Source organism: Limanda limanda, chromosome 16 (genome assembly GCF_963576545.1).
Source record: "Limanda limanda chromosome 16, fLimLim1.1, whole genome shotgun sequence".
In the NCBI taxonomy this organism is placed as follows: Eukaryota; Metazoa; Chordata; class Actinopteri; order Pleuronectiformes; family Pleuronectidae; genus Limanda; species Limanda limanda.
Genome location: NC_083651.1, coordinates 8,079,693 through 8,104,839, shown reverse-complemented (window position 1 = coordinate 8,104,839; position 25,147 = coordinate 8,079,693). Strand labels below are relative to the sequence as shown.

Genomic DNA, 25,147 nt, shown 5'->3' with positions numbered 1-25,147 from the left:
TAGACTTCAATATGATTATGCAAGATTTAACGATATACTTACTCTCAAATTGCTCAACATTTCGACTTTCAATATGCAAAATCTAAAAAATACATTTACTCTCAACATTTTATTTATTCCTAACATTATACATTTCTTTTATTTCTCAATATTTCGACTTTTTTCTCAAACATGCAAATAAAAATGTTTACGCAGCAATGGTTGGCGACCACTCACACATATTTTGGGATTTCCCAATGATGCTTCCTTTCTGGAAGGGGATAAAGAGCGAGATAGATAAAGTTTTGGGAATTAATATACTATTCACCCCAAGTCAGTTTCTTTTCGATCTAACTCCTGAAGGCATGTACACAAGAGACCAAGGGCACTTGTTACATATATTCTTGATGACTGCTAGGAAAATGGTGACAATAAAATGGTTGAATCCACAGCCACCTACAGTGGCACAGTAGAAACAGAAGCTGAGGGAGGTGTATGGAATAGAGGATTTAACTGCTCAATTACAATAAAGGTCTGATGTTTTTGTGAGGAGGTGGCTACCTATTGCAGGATACCTCTCTGACTGAGGGGAATCCTGTGGTACGATGGAATGTCTTAACTGTCCATTTATTTCTTTATTATTTTTCACTAATCAGTCTGTCATATATAATTTGTGATGTTGTCAAGGAATGTTTGTGTTTCTCTTCAATAAAGTTCTAAAAAAAAAAAAATGTTTACGCAAGTCTTAAAATGCATAATGAAGAAAAAATATATTCCTACTCCTTGACTGTATTTCTTATGTGATTTTGTGTCCTTTTGTTTATACATTGTGTTTGTTCTTAGCCATTTATATTGTCTTTGTAGCTGTCGATAGGTTTAGGGGTCCTGTATTTCTGGTTACGCAGACCTCTGTGTGTCGGTATTTTTTATTTTATATATTTTATTATATTATATTATACTGTATTACATTGCATATTGCAATTTGACACTCTCACTGTTTTGCTTTTTGCATTTTGAATTTCACTTTTTACTTCACTTTGTATATCTTTTGTCTTTTATATATTTTTATATAGATATGTTTATGTCTAAATAAATGCTACCTTGTATAAATATTATAAAAGGTGAGTAAAAAATAAGTACATAGTGAGTAAATATATATTGTTTTTTTTTTTCAATTATTATTATTGTTTTGGCAAAATCTAAAAAATACATTTACTCTCAACATTTTATTTATTCCTAACATTTTGACTTCAGTCCCAATATTTACTCTCCACATTTCTTTTATTTCTCAATATTTCGACTTTTTTCTCAAACATGCAAATAAAAATGTTTACGCAAGTCTTAAAATGCATAATGAAAAAAATATATTCCTACTCCTTGACTGTATTTCTGGTGTCGCAGACCTCTGTGTGTCGGGTATATTACGAGCGGAGTGAGTCCTCCTCCGCGCGGACGATCTGTGGCCGGAGAGTGGAAAGTAGTGCGCAGGCGCTCGGCGGGATTAACGTGCGGGTAGAAAAGTGGCGCTGCTGCTGTGGCGCTCGGCTCCGGTAAGAGAAACTCTGCTCCACACTCGCACCTCACTGACACCAACTTTAGGGAACTTGTGCCGAGGCGACCGGTGCGACCCCCTTGCCTCGCCCCGGGGGGTCACACCGGGGGCGAGGGGGCCGCGGCCGGGCTCCACGAAGCGGGGAACAGGAGACAGATGTGTGCGCTGGGCTCCGGAGCTGCTGCCGCCTCTAGTCTCCAGTATTGTTACGGAGCCCTAATGGCGGACACCAGGCAGTGCTGCTCTCCGCTGGGGAAGGAAAGGAAGGAAGGAAGGGGGGGGTTGGGGTTAAATTGGGTGGCGGTTGAATGCTTGGATTGTACCCGGCTCTGGGTCACACTCTCCACCGGGGAGACTCGCATGCACACCCCGGTGCTGGGCTCCGGTTGCCCCCCCGTTGTTTACCCCCCGCATGACACTAATGTACACAGTTCATGTGATACGCAGGGCGCCCCCAGCGGCGGCCGGGTGTAACTGCCCCTGATTGCGCCAGGATGGACTCCGTGCGTTGCGGTGCCACTTTCCAATTAAAACCCCGGCGTCACAGGTATCATACGAAGCGGGATTTTCTAGCTAGAACCGCGGGTGAAGTGTGGTGGATCAGCCGCCTGTGTGGTTAGAGGAATTACCCCCGGAGGAGCTGTGGGGGGGTGTCGGCGCTTGTTAAAGCCCCCCATGCTGCCTGGGGGCTGTGTTGGTGTCACTGGGTGAATCCAGGATATTTCTATAAAGCTATTTTTTTTGAGTTTGTGTTTTGACAATGGCGCAGTCTGTGCCTGCTCTCCTCCCCCCCCCCGGTCCGCCGCTAATCCAATCGCCGTTTGCGCCAGGAGGAGCCGGGGTGGGAACGGAGCGCAGCGGAACGGAATACCCTGGACCACGTTTCCCCTGGACCGTAACTCGGGAGCCTACCGACCGAGCGACCCCCTCATTTACCCGGGTTATTTATGGAAGAGCTGCGCAGCTCAGGTAGTGCTGGTCCTATTTACTGCTCCTGGTTAAAGTTTTTGGATCGGCGCCGCAGAGCCAAGTTTTGGGGGAATATTGCAGCCGGGGAAGAGGGGAGGAGCTCGGATCAGGGTCTTGGCAAAGCCCCCCCCAGCGGTAAACCGTGTGCCTGGCCCCGGGATCTGGCGCTGTGGTGGTCCACATCGTGGAGCTCAGCTTCTAGTCGGGGTTGACAATCAAGGGCACGGCCGGGGGGACACCAGCCGACCCCCGGAAGCTTGGTACAGTCCGCCCTTGTGTGTGCTGATGTTCTAACCTTATTCCAGATCAGCAGCTGCATGGAGATCAGAACATTCAGGGTTCTTTACATGCTGCTGCTGCCAGGGACCCGGACGGGGGGCTCTATGGGGGGGCTAGCCCCTCAGCTGGTTTGGGGGGGGGGAGATGCTCCGGTGGATGCGCATTACGCACCACCCTACAGTGACATAAGCCTTATATAATAATATCCTCATGCGTTTCAATTGAATTTGCTAGACATTAAATTATGAAACGGCTGCACATCTCCACCTTCGCCTGCTGATGGTGTTGGAAAGGTGGAGGTGGAGGAGGAGCACCCATGTAGAGGTGATGGTCTGCTGGGGGGGGGGTTGATGCATCTCCTCCTCCTCCTCCACCTGGTTTTGACGTTGGGAGCCAGGTTGCATGTCAGAGCTCATTAATGCTGGATTCTCATTTCCTCCCCTCTCATCCACTTGAATGCAGCTCACAGCTCTGCATTGCAGTCTGAACCGAGTCCGGACCAGATCAGGCACAGGAAAACTGATGCATCTTTATTTTGCAGCAGCATGGCTTGGCTTGGCTTTGGGGGGGTGTTACAGATGGAGAAGGGGGCCTTTAGGTGGTCCACTCCATGTATTTTGACAGCAGTCGACCACACAGTCACAGGCAGATGTGTTATAACCCGAACACATGTGCTTTCCATGTACATCTTCTCAAATAAAACGTTGGAGTCCGATTGCACACACAGATCATGTTTTTAAACAGCAGAGAACCTCTTATTGATCTTGAATGTCCTGCTGTTTAGGTGGTTGCTTCCTGTCATGTGACCACTGTGAGCGACTCTTCCTCTTCCAGCTTCAGCGTTTTACAGTCAAGTCCATGTTAACAGTCCGAGAGCAGACTCTTCACACCTCTGGTTCACCGCCCGGCCAGCCTGACTGCATGCAGCAGTTATGGTGAACTATTATATTCAGTGTTTTCTTTTGAGAATACAGACCTGGAGGAACTTTTAACTCAAAGTGACATTTCATTATGAAGTAACTGTCACATTTCTTAGCAAAAAATGCATTTATGACAGAATTTAATTTAACTTTAACGTAGGAAGGTCAAATAATGACAAACATCTATTTTAGCCTCATGTGGTCTTACTCTACTTCAGCTACTTGAGAGCAGAATTACAATTCTTCAGTCAATTGACCGAAAACTAATCTGCATTTCATGTTTTACTATTTTTAGCAAATAGTGAAAAACACCAATACTTCCATATATCATGATTTCATGCCCTACCTTATCTTACACAGTGTTCAGCTGAATATCTCGAATTTGGTTTTAGAGGCATGTTTAGTTTTCAGTAATGATGCAGCCTTTCTAGTCATCCCCAACAATGATGTTATTATAGTTTAGTCTGCACTTTACAAAAGATTGACTTTAACACAAACATTTGACAATGAAATTCTGAATATATGGGCCCAATTCCAAGTGTCTTATTGCTCTTTACCTAACCTGCTGTGAATACAAGTGTTAATATTTTAAGTTTTATTTCTGATGAGTCCGTCAGACATGTTCCTATAACTTAATATTTGCATCTGAGGGTTAAGTGTGTTATTACGAGAGCAAAATATCCTGTTTAATGTTTTCCAGTCAGTGTCACCACTGCATTTTATAGTTGTCAGCAGATGTGCTTCTGAACATAGACTTTCTGGAACTGACCATACCAAAAGCTGACATTGAAAGCGTGGTCATATTAGCAAATCTCCTTTGAAATATTTATTTTGATCAATATTTAAACAATTTTAATCATGCAAAGTTCTTGTGCATCTGTTTGTGTTATGACAACAATTAATATATAAGGATTTTGGGCTCTTGGTTTTAAGTAGGACTCAAGCAAAGTCATCCCAGGTAGTCTGCTTTTTTAAATGCATGAAGCAAACTAATGGAAAATAACTTAACGAGTCTTTACTTCTTAAAATACTTATTGTGAGAAAAGATCTCTGGACGTAGAAAGACGTGTCCCAGTTTGTGACCATGTGATGTTTCACGGAGCCCTGTGGGGGGGGTGAGACTCGCCTGATGTGGACAGCACTGGATTTAAAGGGGCTTTTTGACTGGTTTTTGCAACATAAGATTAACAGTTATCAGTCTAGCAGAAACATGCATGTTCAGCATCAAACTTCATATCTTTACTCTGGTTGTGGAGAAAGCAACGCCAATGTTAACCCTTGTTCTGCTTCTGTATCCGTCACTCTTTTTTCCGTTAATAAAGCTAGCATGCAAGTGTCTGGAAACATGTAGTGCTGCACACAGAGAACATGCAGTATTGCAACCTCTCGTCTCGTGAAGGGAACAATGGCGGATGCTCTTGGCAAGCAACCTTCACCACCACCTGCTCCAAACAAGAAACCATGTTCGGTCGCAGAGAAAACTTACACCATGCACCTTTTTAAATCGGGAAAGTCTAAACCTGCCTACCAAAAGGCCACCTATGTGGAAATGAAGTCAAAAATATCAGGGATATTTGGAATCCACCAAACCACAGAATGTCATGAAGCCAACGTGGTGGGAAAACTGCAGTTGTAAAATATGAAAACCTGCACTTGTTCGCTCAAAGGCCCCCCCCCCCCAGGTATGACCACAGGGCCATGATTCTTAATCGGTGCACCCCACAGTGCTGGGGCCAAAATGGCCGCCACAGTGTTGTCATGGCAGTACCCTGGATTCCTCTGTGGTAGAGATTGTGTTGTAGCTCTAAAGGCTGAATTCAGGTGCTTTCAGGGTTTTTCCTCTTCTGGGTGAAGAGCATAGAGCTGCAAAGATCATTCTCTGCACAGGAGTGTGTCTGTGGGTTTGTACCTGTTTCTCTGTTTGTGTGTTTCTGTGCTGCAGCTGTCAGCAGAATGTGATGTGTGGCTCACTGTATCACTTGCATGGAAAGGAAAATGATTTTGACTGAAACGTATCAACATAGAAGGTGCAGATATCCCCAGAAGTGCTTTAAGGTATTTTTGATCATGAATCTGGCACCAAATCATTATCATTATGAAATTCCTTTTATTTTGATAGATAATGATAGAAAGGCAATACAGAAGACCAAATTTGGTAACTCTACTATAGTTAAAGGCCTTTAGAGGTATAAAAGTCTCAAATGTAGTTTACAAAGGTCTTAGATAATGTATGTAGCTGGATGAAGACTGTAATTTTAATTATATCTAGTGTGGATTATTATAGCTTTTTGCTAAATATTGTTCCAGACTATCTAATATTAATATGTGGACCTGAAATATCTAATTTTACTTGCGTATGACTTTTTACTGGTTTATCCTGCCCCCATATATATATATATTACAGGTGCTATTTAAAATGGTCTTCAATTTAATTTGGTGAACCCACAAACACCACACAGTGAGAAATGTGTATATACATATAAATCTTTTAAATAATGAAGGCTAGATAATGATAATTTGATATATTCTTTATCATATAGGGTCATATCTGAATGGTTCAAATACAGTGCTGGCCAACTCATCAGCACCCAGATGTTGCGCACATTGACGTCCCTGTGGTAGTAGTGGGCCTCACCGTCTCCACAGCAACCAAGGTGTAGCTTCACTGGTTGCCGGGGACAACGAGAGAGAAAGCTGTGTGGAGCGTTACACGTGTAGGGAGGGAGCTGGTTGGTTGGGTGGGGTGAGGGGGCATTTGTGAAAGACAGCAGGTAAGAGGAGGAGTCGAGCGCAGGGTAGTTGGGTGAGCAGGTGCAGGGAACAGAAAGAGAGGAGGATGAGACGGAGAGATGTAAAGAGTAGGAGGAGCACAGTTGCCCCCGTTGCTGGGCAGGCACGTAGCAGCTCTTGGGAGGCAGCCATGGCGACGTCGCCTCTACTGTTGCATCTGCTGAGCTTTAGCTGCCCCCTTTCATGGCGTCTTCCTGGGGTAATTGCAATCAGAAAGAAGGGCTTGACTGTGGAGCTCGACGCCCTTCACCATCCCTCCACACTGGAGCTGCAGTGATTAGCCCATCGAAAGAAAAAATATGTAATTAATTATTTAAGTCATTTCCAGGCAGAAATAGCACAAAGAAATGCATCTGATTGAGCTCTTAAACAGGCATTTTAAAGATGATCTGACATTCTGTAGAAGAAATGATAGGATCGAGAAAATAAATTATAGACGAATCAACAAAACAAAATCAAATCTATGGGGATTAGCTGATTGATCGATTTGCTTGTTCCTGTTTCTCCAGTGAAAGGATTTTCAAAATGTCTATTTTATAACTCGTGAATTCAATATCCTTTGGTTTTAGGCTGTTAAATAAAACTAGATGTTATCATCAGCAACTAAAATGACAAACTGGATTTAGTTGGTTTTGGACTGATGGTCAAATATATTAAAACAAGCAACTTGAATAAATCGGCTGGATTTTGGGAAGAAGAACAAAATAGACAGAAGAAGTAGGAAGACTAAAATCTGCTTCTTGTCCTCTACTTCGTCTCTTGGTAGCTTGTGCGACTGTAAGTTTCTTTAAACACATGACGTTTGAATGGACCTCTATGGGCCTACATACAGCAGAAATGATTACACCACCACCCCCCAGCATCACTGACGCTTTCATTGTAAGCAGAGCATTAAGACATATCAGAGTTTCAGCTTCATTTGAGAGGAAACAAGTTCTAGTTTGAAATTAAAGGCTCATATCTGGGAAGTGCTTGGTAAAAAATAGACGAATGTTTTAAGCGTTCAGTCGCCTGAAACCATGGGCTAATAATATCCCAGAGGTTAGATTATGGGTGAAATGAAACATCAAACATGAGAAAAGAATCAGTGATGGTCATACAGTGATGCTGAGGTGGTAGCTATAACAATGGCAGAGTTTTTCACCAAGCTGTGTGGGGGAAGTTGTCTCTGGGGATACCTGGGCTACCTGTACAGCTGTAAGACCTCATAAAACCGATCACTGGTGCAGTCTTCGCCTAATTGTCTCCTAACTGCCTTTTGTTTGTGCTGCCAGGTGGTTGCCTTAGCAATGGACGGGGAGTCAGAGCCAAACCCTGCCATCGCAGAAGAGGCAGGGGAGCAGGTGGAGCCCATGGATGCCACACCCTCCCACGAGCAACAAACCACACCCCCTTCAGAGGAGGCTGGGGAGGCAGTTTCCATGGTAACAGAAGATGAAACCACAAAGGAGGGCGTCGCAGAGGACAATGATGATGATGTGGTTCTGGTGGAGGAGGAGGAGGAGGAGGAGGAGGAGGAGGAGCAGCAGCAGCAGCAGGAGGAGGAGGATGCTCCCCAGCCTTCTGCCACAAGCCTTTCCCAAGACACGCCCAGCTCAGACGGCCTCGAGCCAACTGACGATGTGGCATCTGTAGACATGTCCACTGCAGCGATGCCTTCCAAGACCCCCAGTCCTCCTGCGTCTTCCAACGCATCCACAGTGGAATCACTTTCAAAACCTCCAACCACAGCAGCAGAGCCCATTGTCATTGATGATGAGGAGGACTCTGAACAGAAAGAAACTTCCTCCTCCTCACCAGCGCCTCCTGGAGTCTCCTCCATATCCCACTCGCCTGGTGCACTCAGCAGCACCGAGCCAGATTCAGAGATCAGGATCGCCAGTGTCACCACGCTGGGCTCCAGTAACCAGAAAGGAGAGTCTGCACAAAATTCTCCACCACATCCAGCAGACGTCCAGGCAGACATGAACCTGATGATAACCTCGGTGACATCACTGCAGGGAGGAGTGGCAGCTGTCACAGCGGTGAGGATCAACAGAACAGATTTTATCTTACCATGTTGCTGCCTTCTGTTTTACAGTCACCTCTACTCTGTCAAACTGTCTTGATGAGAAGTTGGTCCTTTCAGGCAGAAACGTGTGAGATGTCTTCTGCTGGTGAAACCAAGTCTTTTCCTTGGCTCAGCAGATTTATTCTTGGGACAGTGAACAACAATATCTCAATAATGACGATGCACTACAATATTTATTCATCTAGAATGCACTGGCAGCTCTTTTAGTTGAATGAGGTTGGATTCAGTGCACGTTTTGCACTCTTGTCTTTGCTTCGTCATCACTTTGTTTTCTAATGTTTTGTCACTAAGGTGAAAATCTAACCTTAACAACTTGTGTGTCCAGGCAGGTGAAGGCCAGGTGGAGGAAAATGGCCTGCAGATAAGCAACGCCTTCAGCCTGAATCCCGACACCCCATCTGGCCGACCAACAGCCTCCTTCAACCCTGGGCGGGGCTCGGGCCCCATGGGCCAGCTGGTACAGAATGGAGACACTGGGACACACAACAGAGCAGGTGATGAATTCATTACAGGTTCAATAGAGGTAAAATGTTATATAAGGGATGGAAATGAAGTATCACCTCTGGGCTTCTTCACTGTTATAAAGTGTGCAGCTTAGAAGAGCTTCACAAAATGTTTAATGCTGCGTTTCATATGAGTGTCAGCCGGCCACATGTTTGTGTTTACTTTCATATATTTCACATTTCTTTGTAGGAACCTGTATGGTGCTTCTACTGAAACTGTGTCCCTCTATCTATCACTGTTCCACTCCTGATTGGGTTAATGTCAAATCTGTTTTGTTCTGTTGCAAAGCTTCATTTTGTGAGATTGCTGTTAAGCTCTGTTCTTCATTTACCACCTCTTTCTTAATTGTGGGACAGTGTCTTGCACCGGCCCTGTTTTGCAGACCGGCACTTACCTGCATCAGACAGCTTGGTTCTGCATCCAATCCATAGCCCCAACTATATCTAAATCCAGTTCACATATTGTTGATTAAAAACAGTTTTTTATTTTAATACTTATGGGCTGACCAATCTGGGCCATTTTACATAATGTACTGTCCCGTTCAGATGTGTGAAACTCTTGCTTGCTAAATTCCTACTTGTTGATGTAATGTTAGCTGACACAATGATAACCCATTTTGCTCTATTCATGTGTCCACATATAGTCCACAAGTAGTGTTGATATCGATAAGCTGCATTCTCAGTTATGGACTGATGGCTTATTGGCTTGATAATAAACGTCTCCTGTATGTGAAGCAGAAATAAGTTCAAGAGTTCAATACTCCTGAGGATAATAGGACAACATCTTGTAATATCCTGTCTTCAGAACACAATGAGTCTCTGTAAAACTTGTTCCTGCCAACTTCTCCCGTGTCATACTTGTTTTTAACCATAACACTGTGAATTGTGGGTAATTGCTTCAAGCACATGCTGCAGCATTGCAGACCTTAGAGCTTAAACACCTTTCCAAGTGGACCATCAACCACATTCAGTCCTGAGCCCTCATAGACGTAGAGGGTTTGAAAGTCTGTTATTTGAAAAAGTGGGTCATTGGGACCAGGCCTGAGACAGTTTCATGTCCCTGTCTTGCTCTGCACGGGCTCCAGATGGTGCTGTTGACTTTGGTGGTGCTCTTCACACAAACTGGATGTATCACAGTTTCATGTCTGCAGCCCAGTCACTGCTTTAGAATCATGTATTGAGATGCATTACATCTTCTGAAAAATGCAAACACGGATTTAGTCTTGAGATGCAACAAGTGTGAAGCTGTGTTGCTTGTGACCAGATGCATTGGACGTGTTTACATTAACTATGAGGCCAATTCCTGGTTCTCAGTTTTCCCCGATTTGTAAAACAGTTATAAAAATTGATAATTTATCATCTGACTGGTTTAAATGCTTTGTTCTGGGTCACCCCGACAGCCCAGAGGTTAAGACACACACCTGGTTAGATTCCACATGTCTCTCTCTTAGTTTTCCATCTTCTTCTGTACCAGCATATGTCCATTGAATCCCAGAAATGCCAAATATATAATCTTTGCATGGAAGGTAGACATGTCCAGACTTCTGAAGTAAAGGAAGTCATGGTTGTCAAATAATTACTCAGAAAAAAACAGGACCTGTGGAATGCAGACAGCTGTTAACTTAGTTCCTTTCCCCTCCCTGCAGATTCATGGATCTCTCAGTCTGCTTCAGTCCCCCGCAACCAAAAACAGACCGGGGTGGACTCTCCGTCACCAGCCACCTCACTACCCAAACCTCCAGGCCAGTCTTCCTCATCAACTTCATCCTCAGGCTCCCAGGCACAGCCCAGGACGGTCAAGGTGAGCCACTCTGTTCATCCGGGTCCCTTGCTAGATACATTGGGTGTAGTGCATTTATATGACAAACAAACTAAACGTTTGGAACATGTAGCTTTGGTATCTATTACTTAAACAATCATATTTGTTAGACCTGCTTCATTGAAAGTGTGTAAGCAGTAAAGTATTCCCCAAAACAAGCAATGTGACATCAGTGGAGCAGATCCAAAAGTGATGCTGCTGAACAGTGGTAGCTCCGTAATTAAGCCAAAACTCAATTCACACAGTTTTACTTGACCAACATGTACCTGCAGGGCTGTTACAGAAGGATTCTACTGGCAGCTAATGGATTTGGTCATATCATTGCCGTTATAAAACTCTTGTGTCTGTTGTGTTTGTTCATGCCAGGTGACCTGTGCTAACTGTAAAAAGCCTCTGAAGAAAGGCCAAACGGCTTACCAACGAAAAGGCTCCACTCACCTGTTCTGCTCCACCACCTGTCTCTCTGCCTTCTCACACAAACCTGCCCCCAAGAAGAGCTGCACTATGTGCAAAAAGTGAGTTTGTACTAAATTAACTATACTATTTATTAATTAAACTTTATTTATATCTTTGCACAGCAATTTCTTTTTTGTTTACTTAGTGATGCACATTTTCTCTTGATGCTAATCTGTCTGGACTCTGATTTGTTTTCTGTTTTTCAGGGACATCACAAATATGAAGGGTACCATCGTGGCCCAGGTTGACTCCAGCGAGTCTTTCCAGGAGTTCTGCAGCACAGGCTGCCTAGGCGCATACGAGAACAAGCAAAACCCTCCCAAATCGGGCCTGAAAACCAAATGTACTGTCTGCGGGCAGCTCACAGAGGTCAGTCAGTCTGACACACATAACAACACGTACCCCTCTCTCCACCATTTACCAGACATTCTTAACCAAAGCCATTTATTTTCCTCTCTATACTCTGATATGCAGTATATTAAACTACATCCACATAAATATGTTTTAGTTGTAAATACGCATCATGCATCTTTTACTACATTCTTACAACTCTGTAGTTTTGAAGCCCCTAAAGCGGAACCTTTTTAGTTGAAAAACACTAGATCTTAATTTTAGTCGTGCAGACAATAACAGAGACTTGAAAATGGAAATGAGGACACAGACACTTGTTTTTACTTCCTGATTGGTTCAGACATCCATTGTTAAATGCAAAGAGTTGCTAACACCTACACCTTCCACCTCATAAGTACAATTAAAGAAATCATTGATCCTACTTGTCGCTTCTTAGGGGCCCATTTTCAGTCAGCCAGTGTCCATGGCCACCGAGAACAGTTGTCTCAGAAACAGGAGAGTAGTCCCTGTCACCTCACAATTAAGGATTGTGGCTGTATTGAATTAATTTCTTACGTAACTCAGGACATGCTCCAGTGTTTAAACCATCGAAAAAATACAGGAACCTTTCAGCTGGCAGGATGAGATTTTTATTTATGGTATTTTCTGGCTCATTATTTCATCGCTAACAAGCACTACTGTCACCTAGCAACCACAGCTATCTGCATTTGTGGCATCATGTAAATCAGGTGCATTATTCATTTCTTTGCCTTGATTTCACTTTTCATTATTTTACATATATGGTATATAGTATATAAACATAGTACACTAACTGTATGTATGCACAAGTATTACTTTCTTTCCTGTTGATTCCAAAAGCCCTTTTGTCTTGAATTTTTGGCCTGTTTTGCTTCTTTGTGCTGAGCTGTCATCTTTGCCAGGTGTCTGCGTTAAGTCCATTTACGCGGTGCATCCCAGTTTTCATCATATTTGGGACATAATGTTTATATGGAGCATTGAGAAATCTGGTTATTCATATCCCCGTAGTCATAATAAGAATCCCTGTTACCTATAACTGTGTGTCGACGGCTTTTTACGTTAAATTGAGGCCACTTTGGCTAATAGGGGGCTCCGCTCTGTGAAATGTCAACATGGTGTTACGGATTTGGCCTTTCGACCTTATTGCCAGCTATGGGAGACGAGCGACAGCAAATATTAAAACATGTCTTCCTTTTTGGCCAGTGTCGTGCTGTCACCACCACCGCAAAGAACCAGGGCGCATTGGATGAAGCCACACCTGCTCAGGTAGTCAGCAGTGGTCAGAAACCAGGATAAGATGTATACAGGCACCAATATCCTGACGGAGTGCACCAGCAAGTAAAATTGGGTTTTACAAAACCGGAATAAGGATACTGAAGTTCGGGATATGATACTTCAAACACCCAGTAGTGTGGGATTGTATAGAATGTAAACACAGTCATAGATGTGTGGTGAAGGGAAATGGCGAGTGAGTTTCTCAGTGGTGTTGTGTGTATTCATGCTCAGATAAAATGTATTTATTATCATTTTGAATCAGTCTGTTGAGGCATTTTCAGTCACTGCTAGATTTCCATTCAAATGTTTTTTTCCTACTAAGCTAGAACTCCACTTAAATTAAGTGAAACAAAGTGTGATAGTTAAGTATGTGGCTATCAGGAGGAGAAGCAGTGTGCCATTGAAAAAGAAGCTAAATGAAGATCAGTTAATCGGGCCCCTGGTGCCCCCTTTGTGTTTTTCTCTGTCTACAGATCCGGCACGAGGTTAGCTTTAAGACTGTGACGCACAAGATCTGCAGCGACGCGTGTTTCAACGTTTACCGCAGGGCCAACGGGTTGATCATGAACTGCTGCGAGCAATGTGGCGACTACCTGCCCACCCGAGCATCAGCCAACCACTTCCTGCTGGTCGATGGCCAACAGAAACGATTCTGCTGTCACACCTGCATCAGGGAGTTCAAGCAGGTACTGTCACCTCAACCACACAATGCATGTGTCTAAACTGTCCCTGATTGGAGCATGAATGACCCATACTATAATGTCACTCAGCCATATCATTTAATTTTGTAGCACTGCTCTTATGTATATGTCAAAGTTTTTTTTGTATGTAGCTGTGATGACACCACCTCCTCGTCACAGCCAGGAAACTGAACCCACAACAGCTCAAATAACATCATTCATCTGGCCTTGTTACTAAGCCCTGAGAAGCATTTAAAATATAGGGGAAAAAAGTGGGCATGCTGATAATAGGAAATAAATATCAAAGTGAGACAACAAATGGTCCTTGAACGAAGGTTGAACCATGGCTCAGTTTATCGACTGGAATATGCACAGAAATAAACAATGTAATGAATTAATAAAAATAAAAGGAAATGCAGATGAAAGAAACATTCAGTTCAATACTTAGTGAACACGGATGTCAATTTATGACACAACTGCCCACAACTTTTGGTCAGCATTTTATTTGTATCCTGCCAATTGTCAAATTTTGGGGATGTTTCTACTTCCTTGCAATATTTGTTTGCATGTCTGGTTCCACTTTGTGAGTTGCCTGTTTTTCTTTTTAATTAAAGATGATGGCTGACGGGATCACAGTGGTGGATGGTTGAGGCGTATGTAGGCTTCAATTTATAATCAGTGCTCAGCTCACCTCTAGATCTCCTTTCAAGCCACTACTCATTTTATACAGTTTTTGTCGGTTAGGTCGAAGCTATGTTTTGCAATAGTTCTTGTTGCTGGGTAACGGCAACTTATTGGACATTTCACTAATGAATGGAGGAAACCACTAGGGTCAGTCTCATTTCAATGGTGCTCAGAGAAAATGGTTCCCAGATAGTGATGTTTTCCCACTCTGTCCCTCAGGCCCACAGCAAACTTGCGAGCTGCGCGAGTTGCAAAACGCTGATAAAGACGGGCGAGGTGCTCCACAGCCTCGGAGCGACTGGCACCATGTGCTCCTTCTGCTCCGTCAACTGCATGAACAAGGGCAAACTGACGTCGACCTCCTTCATCAGTGAGTAACAAGAGTTAATAGACTATGAAACTGAACATTTATGAACCACAACCTTTCCAAGTTCAGGGTTCATGATTCTTTTTTTAGTTAAGCAGTTTGTTCTTGTCTCATTATTAGAATATTCATCCCGGCAAACCAAAGAGCTTTACTAACTGTTAAATTCACAAGTAGGAGAAATAGTTATTTATCAGTAAAATAAAAACAAAGAAATATTGGATGTGAGTTTTAATGTCAAATGTCTGTATGTGCAGATACAGAACCCTCATGTCACTTCTGTAAGAGGAATTCATTACCGCAGTACCAGGCCACGCTGCCAGAGGGAAACATCCTCAACTTCTGCAGCTCACAATGTGTCACCAAGTTCCAGGTGGGGGCGCTAGTGTCTAGATGACACAATTGATGAAATTTTAAGATAGAGATTAATTGATCTCACTGGTGGGCAACACATCCCACTGGTGCTTTAGGTATTGTTGAATGAATAAACACCATAGTTGCTAAAATAAGCATACAGGCATAATAAGAATGTCATATATTAATTAGTTCAGGTAAATTGATCTAAATAGATACCAAACTGGTGCTCCTTTGAAAATGTGTGTCTCAATTTATCTTCAGATCAATAATGACATTAAGTGTAATTATAGCAGAGAGGAATTATTGTCAATGTTGCTGAAATAAAACCCCACTTGACGCTTCCTCATGAAAACAGCAGCTCACAACACAAACGTAAACCACTACAGGTTCCCTCAGTGGAGTCCATGACCTGATTAGCATCTTAGCACCATGTTGCATAAATCTACATATAAATGAGAAATCTGATTCTTTTCAAATAATAACAGCAAATAAAAGCATGTGTTAAGCTAGTGTGTGTGCATAGAGATATATGATATAAGTGTTTATTGGCTTCATTAATTAGCTCAATATATCAATTATAAAGATAAGTCAGGATCATTAGACATGTTGGCTGCATGACAACAAGTCAAAAAATTTGAATTTTCTCCATGTGTTTTTTCTTTGGTAATTGCAGAATGCTACTCTTCAAACGGCCACAAACGGACAGACGCCACTCTCCACTACAAACAACAACACAGTTCAGCTGAAATGTAACTACTGTCGAGGAGCGTTCAGTTTGAAACCTGAAATACTGGACTGGGAGGTGAGACCCATTTTTGTTTGATTTTAATGAATACATACAGGCACCCAGTCAAGGTCTTTTTCTTCCAGAAATGGTGTAAAGTGACAATAAACCTGTGATACATCTACTTTGAGCTGAAAGAATTAGATCAACAGGACATTTATCCAGAGTCATTTTTTAAGCAAAACTTAATATGTCCACTTGGGCTATGGGACATTTTTTGGTCAATTTTTTCTAGTTTTTTTTTACTGTCTTCTGATTTACTATTAGACCAAGTGAGAAATCAGTTTAGATGAAAATATTTAGTTGTCTACCTTGATATCAGGCAGTGTGTAGAGGTTTGTTGGACTGAGGAAAGGTTATAGAGAAATCAGTTTATTTCATCCACAGTAGCACCTTGTACTTTTCAAAACTCCCATGCTTGCTGACTTAGAATACCTCTAATGTGTCTGTCTTCAGGATAGAGTCTTCCAGTTTTGTAGTAAGGCGTGTTGTGAGGACTACAAGAAGCTCCATTGCATTGTGACGTTTTGCGAGTACTGCCAAGAGGAGAAGACGCTACACGAGACGGTCAACTTTTCTGGGGTCAAGAGACCTTTCTGCAGTGAAGGTACTTATCTGATCTAATCCTCTATTCTCCTGTAGGACAGTTGATGAATCTCAGATATATTTTTTTTTAAATGTAGTTTTATGTTTTCGAACAGGCTGAGCATATATCCTGGGGTTTCCCATGTTTTTAACAGGTCTTCAATGCCTTTTATATCTATTTAGCCATTTGGTTGCCATATCTTTTTGATTTTATATATCTTCTCATATCTTTGATTTGTAGTTGTCATGTTGTTTCACATGTGTTCTTTTTGTTCTATCTGTTTCACTCTCCAGGTTGTAAACTCTTATACAAGCAGGACTTTATCAAGCGTTTGGGTCTGAAGTGTGTCAGCTGTAACCACTGCAGCCAGCTTTGTAAGAGAGCTCTGACCCGGCAGTTCGGTGGCATGACTCGGGACTTCTGCAGCGAGGCGTGTGCCAAGAAGTTCCACGACTGGTACCACAAGGTCTGCTCATGCTCGCTGCATCATAATTATTTTTTTTTCATGCAAAAGTCAACAAAATAATGACTATCTTATGAATTTTGTGGCCACTAGGCGGCGCGGTGTGACTGCTGTAAGGTGCAGGGTAACCTGACAGAGTCTGTGATGTGGAGATCAGAAATGAAGCAGTTCTGTGACCAGGAGTGTCTGTTGAAGTTCTACTGCCAACAGAACGATCCCATCATGGTCACACAGAGAGGCCCTGAGAACTCCCTAGGTACTAAGTGTGTGTGAGCAGGTCTGTGTGTGTGTACGTCTTTCTACGTATTACCCTCGTGAGCATTTGCTTAATGGTCCTTGTAACAGAAAATATTTTTAAAAGATTAAGTATTAAGGAATTATCATTATCTGGAGCATAGTGAGTATTAAATGAAGTTAGCCTATTAGCGTTACTCGTTGGCCATGTTCATATCTGGCGTTAGCATGCATCTTGGGTGTTCACATCACACATGGACATACGTACGTCAGTTCACATCTAACCTTAGATTGTGTTTTTACATGCATGCAGATGTTAATACCAGATTGTAAAGAAGCTTTTGTGTCACTCAGATTTCTTCAGTAGGCAGAGAAAGTGATGAATTTGTTTTTTCTCTTCCCAGGGACTATAGCGCTAGGGGCCAAACCTGGGGTAAGTAAGAATGTGGAAAAGGTGTCACTAACATACAGATTGTTTTGAAATATTTTTTTCTGCTAGTGTCTATTCGCTCTAAACTGTTTCCTACCATACAAACATTTTGTCAACCAAATACAATATTTTTATTTGTTTTGATTGTACCTTTTTTTTGTTTTAAATGTTATTAATAGTTACAGCGCCTTTGTAAGAACCATATGTTTTTTGTTTAACTTCTTGCAGCATGTGAACCAGGGCACTGTAGCGTACGCTGGTGGAGGTGTGATGAGAGATGTCAAGAACAAGGCAGTGCTCTGCAAACCGCTTACCTTGACCAAGGCCACCTACTGCAAGCCACACATGCAGAGCAAACTTCTACAGACAGGTAAAGCTACACATTCAAATATTTTGATTTATCTGGAGAGAAACATAGAACATTCTTAGAGGGAAATAACATTATTTTGACACATCATTCAAGCATTCAAGAGGACTAAAGTTAGTGTCAGTCTCATTAACGTAAAAGAGAATAATAGTTCCAGTGATTTGAGTGATTAGTGACAGCTCAACAAGGCCGTGATACTGAAAATTCCTGCTTTTTGCCCTTGTAAATCATCGCTTCATGACCCATTGATACATGTGCTGAGTTGCATATATGATTCTGCATATCCACAGATGTAGACGATGGTGTGAAGAGGGAGTATGTTCCTGTACCCATACCTGTGCCTGTCTTCATCCCCATGCCCATGAACATGTATTCCCAGATCACTCCCACTCCAATCTCTCTGCCTATTCCGGTAAGACTTTACATCTCGTGTGGATTGTCCATACTAAAAACCCAAAGGGCCAAATACAACGGTGTAAAATTCTTGTAGCTTGCTATTTGAAAATTTCAGTAGTCTGATTATTAAACAAAAAGCTATGTCCTGCCCAATCCAGGTTCCTGTGCCTGTGTTCCTGCCTACCACCCTGCAGGGGGCAGAACAGATCATCCAAACCATCCGTGATCTCAAAGCCAAGTTGGCCTCTGACTCTCTTGAGGCTGAATTGATTTCCCTGGCGAATATGATCGCAGAGGAGCAGAAGCCAGGTACACTCGAGAGAGAGAGAGTTGAATGTCTGAGTTAAAAATGTCCTGAATTAAATGCTGGGGCACTATCTAGTGACATGCATGTTTTTGTAAAATGCTGAAAAGAGTCAGACATTAAAAGAAGAAGAACATGTGGATAAAAGTCATGGTTTTGTGCTTTTACTGAATATATTTTCTGACTGAAGGTTCATATTGTTATTCAAAATATAACTATTCAGTCAGTCAATTATAGCAGATTATTTGGAAACTGTAAACACATCAGATACATAAAAATGCTTCTAATGTACTTAATTACTTATATATTAGTTACTTATGTAGACATCCAAATACTATTGGTTTGTATCAGCAAAGGTTAATAGATAATTGTTACTGAAACTTCTGCAACCAACCAGATGCAAGGAGTGAAAAGAAATTTGTTTGTGAAGTTCAAAGCATCTGAAAACACTTCAGCTAATAACAATATCCTTATGTCCTGCAGCAAATGATGAGAGTGAGCAGCCAACTGGCTCGGTTTCTGATGTGAAGCCGGTAGAAGTAAAGAGGGAGCGTGAAGGGGAGGACGCCTCCGGTAGCAGCTCAGAGAAAGAGGAAGACAAAGAAGCAAAGGAGGAGGAAGAAGAAAAAAAGGAGGAGGAAGAAGAAGAAGAAGAAGAAAAAGAAAAAGAGGAGATGGAGGAGGAAGAAGAGGAAGAGAAGTATGAGCCAGACCTGGACCTGGAGGTAGACTTTCCTCAAGGTAAACACCTCTGCATATCTTTACCCAGCAGTGCTCAGTCAGGAACAATCTGTGTCGTCATGTGAAAGGCATGATGACCCAAGACATCTTGTCACATATGTTAAATTGGATTTGGATATTCTGCGGAGTTTGACACACATAAAAAATACAACAGAAGATTGTCGGGGATGGACACGTTCACAACAGGGAAATATCCGACACATTCAGGCAAAGGGTGGGATGATGTAAAAATTATTCTGCAGAAATCACATTGTCTTCCATGGCTTCTCTTTTACCATTCAGACACACTGTGTTCTTCCAGTTTCTGTCATGTGTTAGAAACATGTCTTCAACATGTCAAATTTCCCCCACATTTTACTGCTGTATTCTCACATGGGCTCACTCTGACATTTTTTCCGGACCTTTTTACTAGGAGGCTGGCTGGAAAAGTTCTTGAAAATGTTTTTAGCAATTAACTCAGACATTTGTGTTCTCACATACAGCCTCTAGGATAATTTCAGGAAAATGACCGGACTGTCTGAAAGCAGCTTTTGTCTCCATCACTCTATCTATCCATCTGTCATTCTCATTCATCCAGTGCAGTGAAGCAGCTCTTATGTAACAACATCTGACTGCATGGGTTTATTGGATCAGTTCAGTAATTGAGATTAAAATGATTCCAACTGGTTATTTCTGGACCAACTGTCATCCCCTCTGTCAAATCTGAGGCCTTTTAGATGTGGCGTACTGTAAAGGAGAGAGTGTGAAGCCATTAACAGGAATATATATTTTTCTTATTTGTGTTCTTTTTTCCACTGACCTGTCACTCGCTTGATTTTACTGAACGAGGATCATATGGAAACCCACTGTGGGTTGAAGCAATGCTATTATGGCCTGTCTTGTCTCAAGGCAAACCTTGACGGACTCTGTCACAATATCACAGTTTATATTTTCACTTTATATAAAATAATACAACAGATGCCGTTTCCTATGTCAGCCTCAGACCCTGTTCCAGTCTTCGAAGGAATGGACGACGACATGGGATTCTCTCTACCTCCAGTCTTAGCAGAAGAGAAGGAGGAGTCGGAAGAGTCGGCACCACGACCCCTGCCCATGAGACTAGTATGCACGAACACTTGCAACAAGATTGTTTTTTGGCCAATTCAAGTTTCCTGTGTATTAACTGGTGTGTTTGTGTTACAGGGGAACAAGAGGTTTGCGGTGGAGGAGTGCTCAGATTCAGCCTCGTCCTCTTCTTCCAATCCAGCGGGCAAACGCTCTGGGGGACGATCGCTGCCTCTCAAAGCTCGTTATGGCATCAACGCCTGGAAGCGCTGGGCACTGTCTCGTTCTCACCAATCAGATGACACCAAAGTAAAAGATGGATCCAAACCAGGTGAGCTACCCCCGATCATTAATGTACGTGACTCCATTTGAATTTCGAAAATACGTAGGACAAGTTTGCTAACAGCGTTCGTGCCGTTCTTATCTCTTGTAGCTCGGTCAAAAAGTAACTTGTTGTCGCTGAGTTCGGAGGAGCTGAACGGAGCTCTGTCCCGGTTTGTCAGGGAGGTCTGCCGGACCAATGGGGAGCGCTACTCTCCAGACAGTATCCTCTACCTCTGTCTGGGGATCCAGCAGGTTGGTATTATAGACCCTGATAGTAATATTATTATTATTATTTTAATAAACTAAGTTCTTGTCTTTTTCATGTTTAAAACATTTCGGGTCTAAGGTAAATAGCATCAAATTATAATATAATAACTATTTAACAAAATAATACGCTGCAAAAAAAAATTATGTAACATTGCATTGTTTTTTACAAATTAAATAGATCAAGCAACACATGAAGGTAACAAAACGTCATAGGATAAAGGAATTTTGAGGAAGTAATTTATAAGATTTAAAAAACATCTGTTACGCTCAAAGTATCACATATTAATAATGGAAGCTTAAATTATATTATAGCCAAACAAATATAAGTTGAAGCGAATAGGCTTTGGACTTTCTCTCCGTTTTATTGAAATTCCCTCTGCAGCCACTTGGAGGTAGGAACTAAGTTTAGAGGGAGTGGTTCCCGAGGGGAGGAAATAAGTGGTGCACACTTCCTTCTCAACTCTCTTTCTCTCACATGTGAGCAGCATGGCTTCAGAGTGGAGCTCAGGATTCTCTAAAATCCTCTGGTTTGGGGTTTTTCTGACAGAAAAATGTAAGAATGATTTAAATGTTTGTGTAGAAACAACAAGATGTAAAGATTTGATTGGTTTATTTGAGTTTTAATCGCATTTTGTGACTTAAAACACTTCGATAGGTTTTTTCCAGGCCTGCTTTGAAATACCTTTCAATAGTCTCGATTTTTAAAATGTAACCTCTTGTATTTTGTTGTGTCCTGTGATTTTAACACTTTGCTGTTCACATCCTGAAAACAGTGATGATCTTTTAAATATGAGGACGCTTAAGTTTTTTGTTTCAGAGCAACTACAATTATTTGACCTTTTCTTAAATCTGAGTGTTATTTTTTTCTCCTTTTTGCAGCACCTCCAAGCCAAAGGCCGGAAGGATGACCTGTTCAGCGACGTTTGCTACCAGCAGTTTGGAGAGGATCTGAACAAAGTGCTGAAGGACTGGCAGCCCAGCGTGCTCCCTGATGGTGAGTGGACTATACCTCTGTTCACAAATGGTCACATAGCTAAAGACTTCTCCCAGGTTTTAAGAATTCGTTACACAAAATCAATAAATAATTCCTCGATAAGAAGAAACTAGTAAAGGAATAAAATATCCAGTGAAATTAAACAGTTTTCATGATTTCGAGAGGAGGATTTTTTGAGGGAAAATCTTTCATGTGGATGTATGTGCTCTGTGGCGCCATCTGGTGGAACAGCGCTGTTATAAAAACTAGTGTTGCTTCTTCTGAGCAGTGTCCAGTGATTATAACTCTTCTGCTGTTCACATCCTGATTTACTGTGATTGCACTGAAAAGACTTATGAGGACACTGCATCCACACAAACAAGCTGTGGTCTTCTTGGATGAAGAAAGGCACTGAATTACTAGGATATTTACAAGGAAGTTCCACACAACTTGGTAATAAATATAAAGGACTTTGAGAAAGTGTTTGGTGCTTGAATTATGAACCTGGTCATGTGTAAAATTATTTTCGAAGTGAAATATGGTTTACAAAAGACTTAAATATCCATCTGTTTTTTAGAAAGTCGAGCAAAAATTGATATTCTGATTTGAAAATAAAATGTGCCTCAGTTAGTTGCTTCACTTTAAATGTCCAGTCATCTGAAATTGGAACTGTCTGTGAAATATTCTTGCATTGAGTGAAATTTATTCATTTATCATCTCCTCAGTTTCATATGAGAACTTCAGATAAGCCTCAAATTCAGCGAGTAGGGAGCGTATATGTATGTTTAATTAATATTTACTTTTATTCATATACAATTATCCAATTATTATATTATTATCCAAACCACTCCAAAATATTCAGTTATGAAGAATCAGAGTTGCATAATTTATGTTGGTGTTTCAAAAGAAATGTATTATAAAAAGTTTAACTATTTTTAATTAACCTACTCCCTTGTGCTTTCTTTCAAACATATGCTTAATAACTGCGGCAACATTTTCTCAATATCTGTTAGAGTTGTATGTATTATAGATAACTATAAGGTGAATTTTATACAAAAATAGAGTCTCCAGAAACATGTCCTGAAACTGACCTCTTGAATAATGAGCTCCAGTTTGTTTCCTGGAATAGATTTTAATGTCTCGACTAATTTTCCTCAGGCTCTCTGTGGGGTCGAGTGGAGGAGCAGAGCCTGTGGAGCAGTCGGCAGCTCGGCGAGCAGAGTCCCGCCGCTCTGCTGCGTTCGCTGGTTTACCTGAACACCAAATACTTCGGCCTGCGCACCGTGGAGCAGCACCTCCGCCTCTCCTTCGCCAACGTCTACGGCCCGGACACTGTCCATCCTGTCACAAAGGAGACCAACGTCTGCATCCGCGTGCCTTCCATCTCTCAGGATCACCACGGTGAGGCCAGCAACATAAAAATGGCAGCGTCATCCAGCTCTGATCTTCTTTTAATGTGTCATTGAATGTAGTTGAATCATTTCTGTTCACAAATCATTAATGTTTATTTATTTATTTATGGTTCTTTAGAACAAACGGAGTCAAGGAAGAGGAAGCGGAAATTGGAGGAGGGCGATCAGGACGACGACTCGGGAGGCTCCTCTGTTCGCTGCCCGGTGAAGAAGCACGAGTGTCGCCTGTACGACCTCTACAGATCAAAGTGGTGGGTTCAAGATCTTCTGGATCAACTGACTCCTTTTGTAAAATACACTTAATACAAGACATCACCGCATCCAGGAAATCCTAATAAAACATTTTCTATAAAGGTCCTGTGATTATAACTCATTGCTGTTCACATTCTGAACCCCAGTGTTGATATTTTTGAATATGAGGACTTATCATAAAACAATGTGTCATAAGTTTTACTGAATTATTCAAGAGGAAATTCAGAAAAATGTATTCACACGTCCCCCCCTTTCCCTCTCTCTTTCTCCCATTCCTCTTTTACCCATGTTTACTTTCTCCCTTCTATCCACTGATATTCCCACCTCTTTTTTCACTCATTTATTCCTCATTCATCCTACTTTTCTTTCTTTTCCATCTGTTTCCCTTCTCCTCCCTTCAGCCCGACGTTGTTGCGGGAGCGTCTAGACATCTTCTACGTTCAGCCGGATCCGGCCTGCAGCCCCGACGACCCGCTGTGGTTCTCCTCCACGCCGCTGGAGCGATGCATCCTGGAGAGCCTCCTCACCAGAGTCCTCCTGGTCAGGGACATTTACACAGACAAACAACGACTAGAGGAGGAAGAAGACGAGGAGGAGGAGGAAGACGACAGTGCTCAAGCTGCTGGGGGGGTGTAGCGGTCACTTTGGACTGTTAGTCGAGCCTGAACAGTCAGCAGCAGAGGTGGAGGAGGAGAGAGAGATTAACTAGTAGCTTGTGTACGTTCCTCCTTGCTGAATTGCGGAATTCCTCCGGGTGAGGGATGTTTGCAGAAGCGGCCCTGAACAGGTAGAGGCTGAGGACAGCGGTGGCGGTGATCAACTCGTTGTTCTGCTGATTGAGTTACAAACAGGATGAGAAACTAATGAAGCTAGACAACACAATTATCTCTCCAGTCATTAACCAGAGGAGGAACAGGCAGAGATACCCTGATGTAAGGATCTAGTTTGGAGGAGAAAGTGATGGAGCTGTAATCTGTTCTGCTCAAACTGAGTTAAATCAGGTATAAAACTTGAGTGATAACAGTTGGCACCATGATATTTCGGGGGGGGGGGGGATGGGTGGTCCTGTTGTGCATTGTCATCAATTCTGATCATGTAGCTTGTTTTAGTACTCAAACAAGCAGATATTTGAGCTTTCAATAATTCAGAATCATGCTTTAACTAAGTTTATCAGGAGGCTACTAGGAGTCGACAAGGGACAGGAAGCCATGCAGTTATTTCCTCTTCCTTTACGGCTGTTTTGTCCTCGCCGTCGCTCCGTTGATGAAAAGGAGCAAGAGGAGAGCATGAGGTCGAGTATAACTTGCAAAGTGAATCAAAGGAAGGGAGAAGGCAGAGGAAAGGGTCAGACAACCAGCGGAGGAGGTCAGGGTTTCAATTTCACAGCTGAAGGGTGGAACTTCTTAATTCCACTCGCATACATGATCATGTTAGGAAAAATGGAACCGCCACAGGTAAAATGATTTTCTCTGGCCACCGTTAACCAGTGTTCCCAACTTAACC

General features: G+C 42.3%; 1 protein-coding gene across 1 annotated transcript; it reads left to right on the top strand.

Moving 5' to 3' along the window:
- Positions 1-1,472: 1,472 nt before the first annotated feature.
- On the top strand, positions 1,473-24,683 carry zmym2 (zinc finger, MYM-type 2). Its single transcript, XM_061088464.1, has 26 exons — positions 1,473-1,529; positions 7,764-8,513; positions 8,886-9,054; positions 10,710-10,864; positions 11,249-11,397; positions 11,545-11,707; positions 12,911-12,973; positions 13,456-13,668; positions 14,566-14,716; positions 14,968-15,083; positions 15,741-15,869; positions 16,308-16,458; positions 16,731-16,903; positions 16,994-17,156; positions 17,539-17,567; positions 17,793-17,934; positions 18,222-18,343; positions 18,486-18,636; positions 19,115-19,372; positions 20,349-20,473; positions 20,555-20,747; positions 20,850-20,992; positions 21,887-22,001; positions 23,139-23,381; positions 23,511-23,643; positions 24,046-24,683. Exons 2-26 carry the CDS (start codon positions 7,779-7,781, stop codon positions 24,278-24,280), a joined length of 4,419 nt encoding a protein of 1,472 aa, XP_060944447.1. The 5' UTR covers positions 1,473-1,529; positions 7,764-7,778; the 3' UTR covers positions 24,281-24,683.
- Positions 24,684-25,147: the final 464 nt, after the last annotated feature.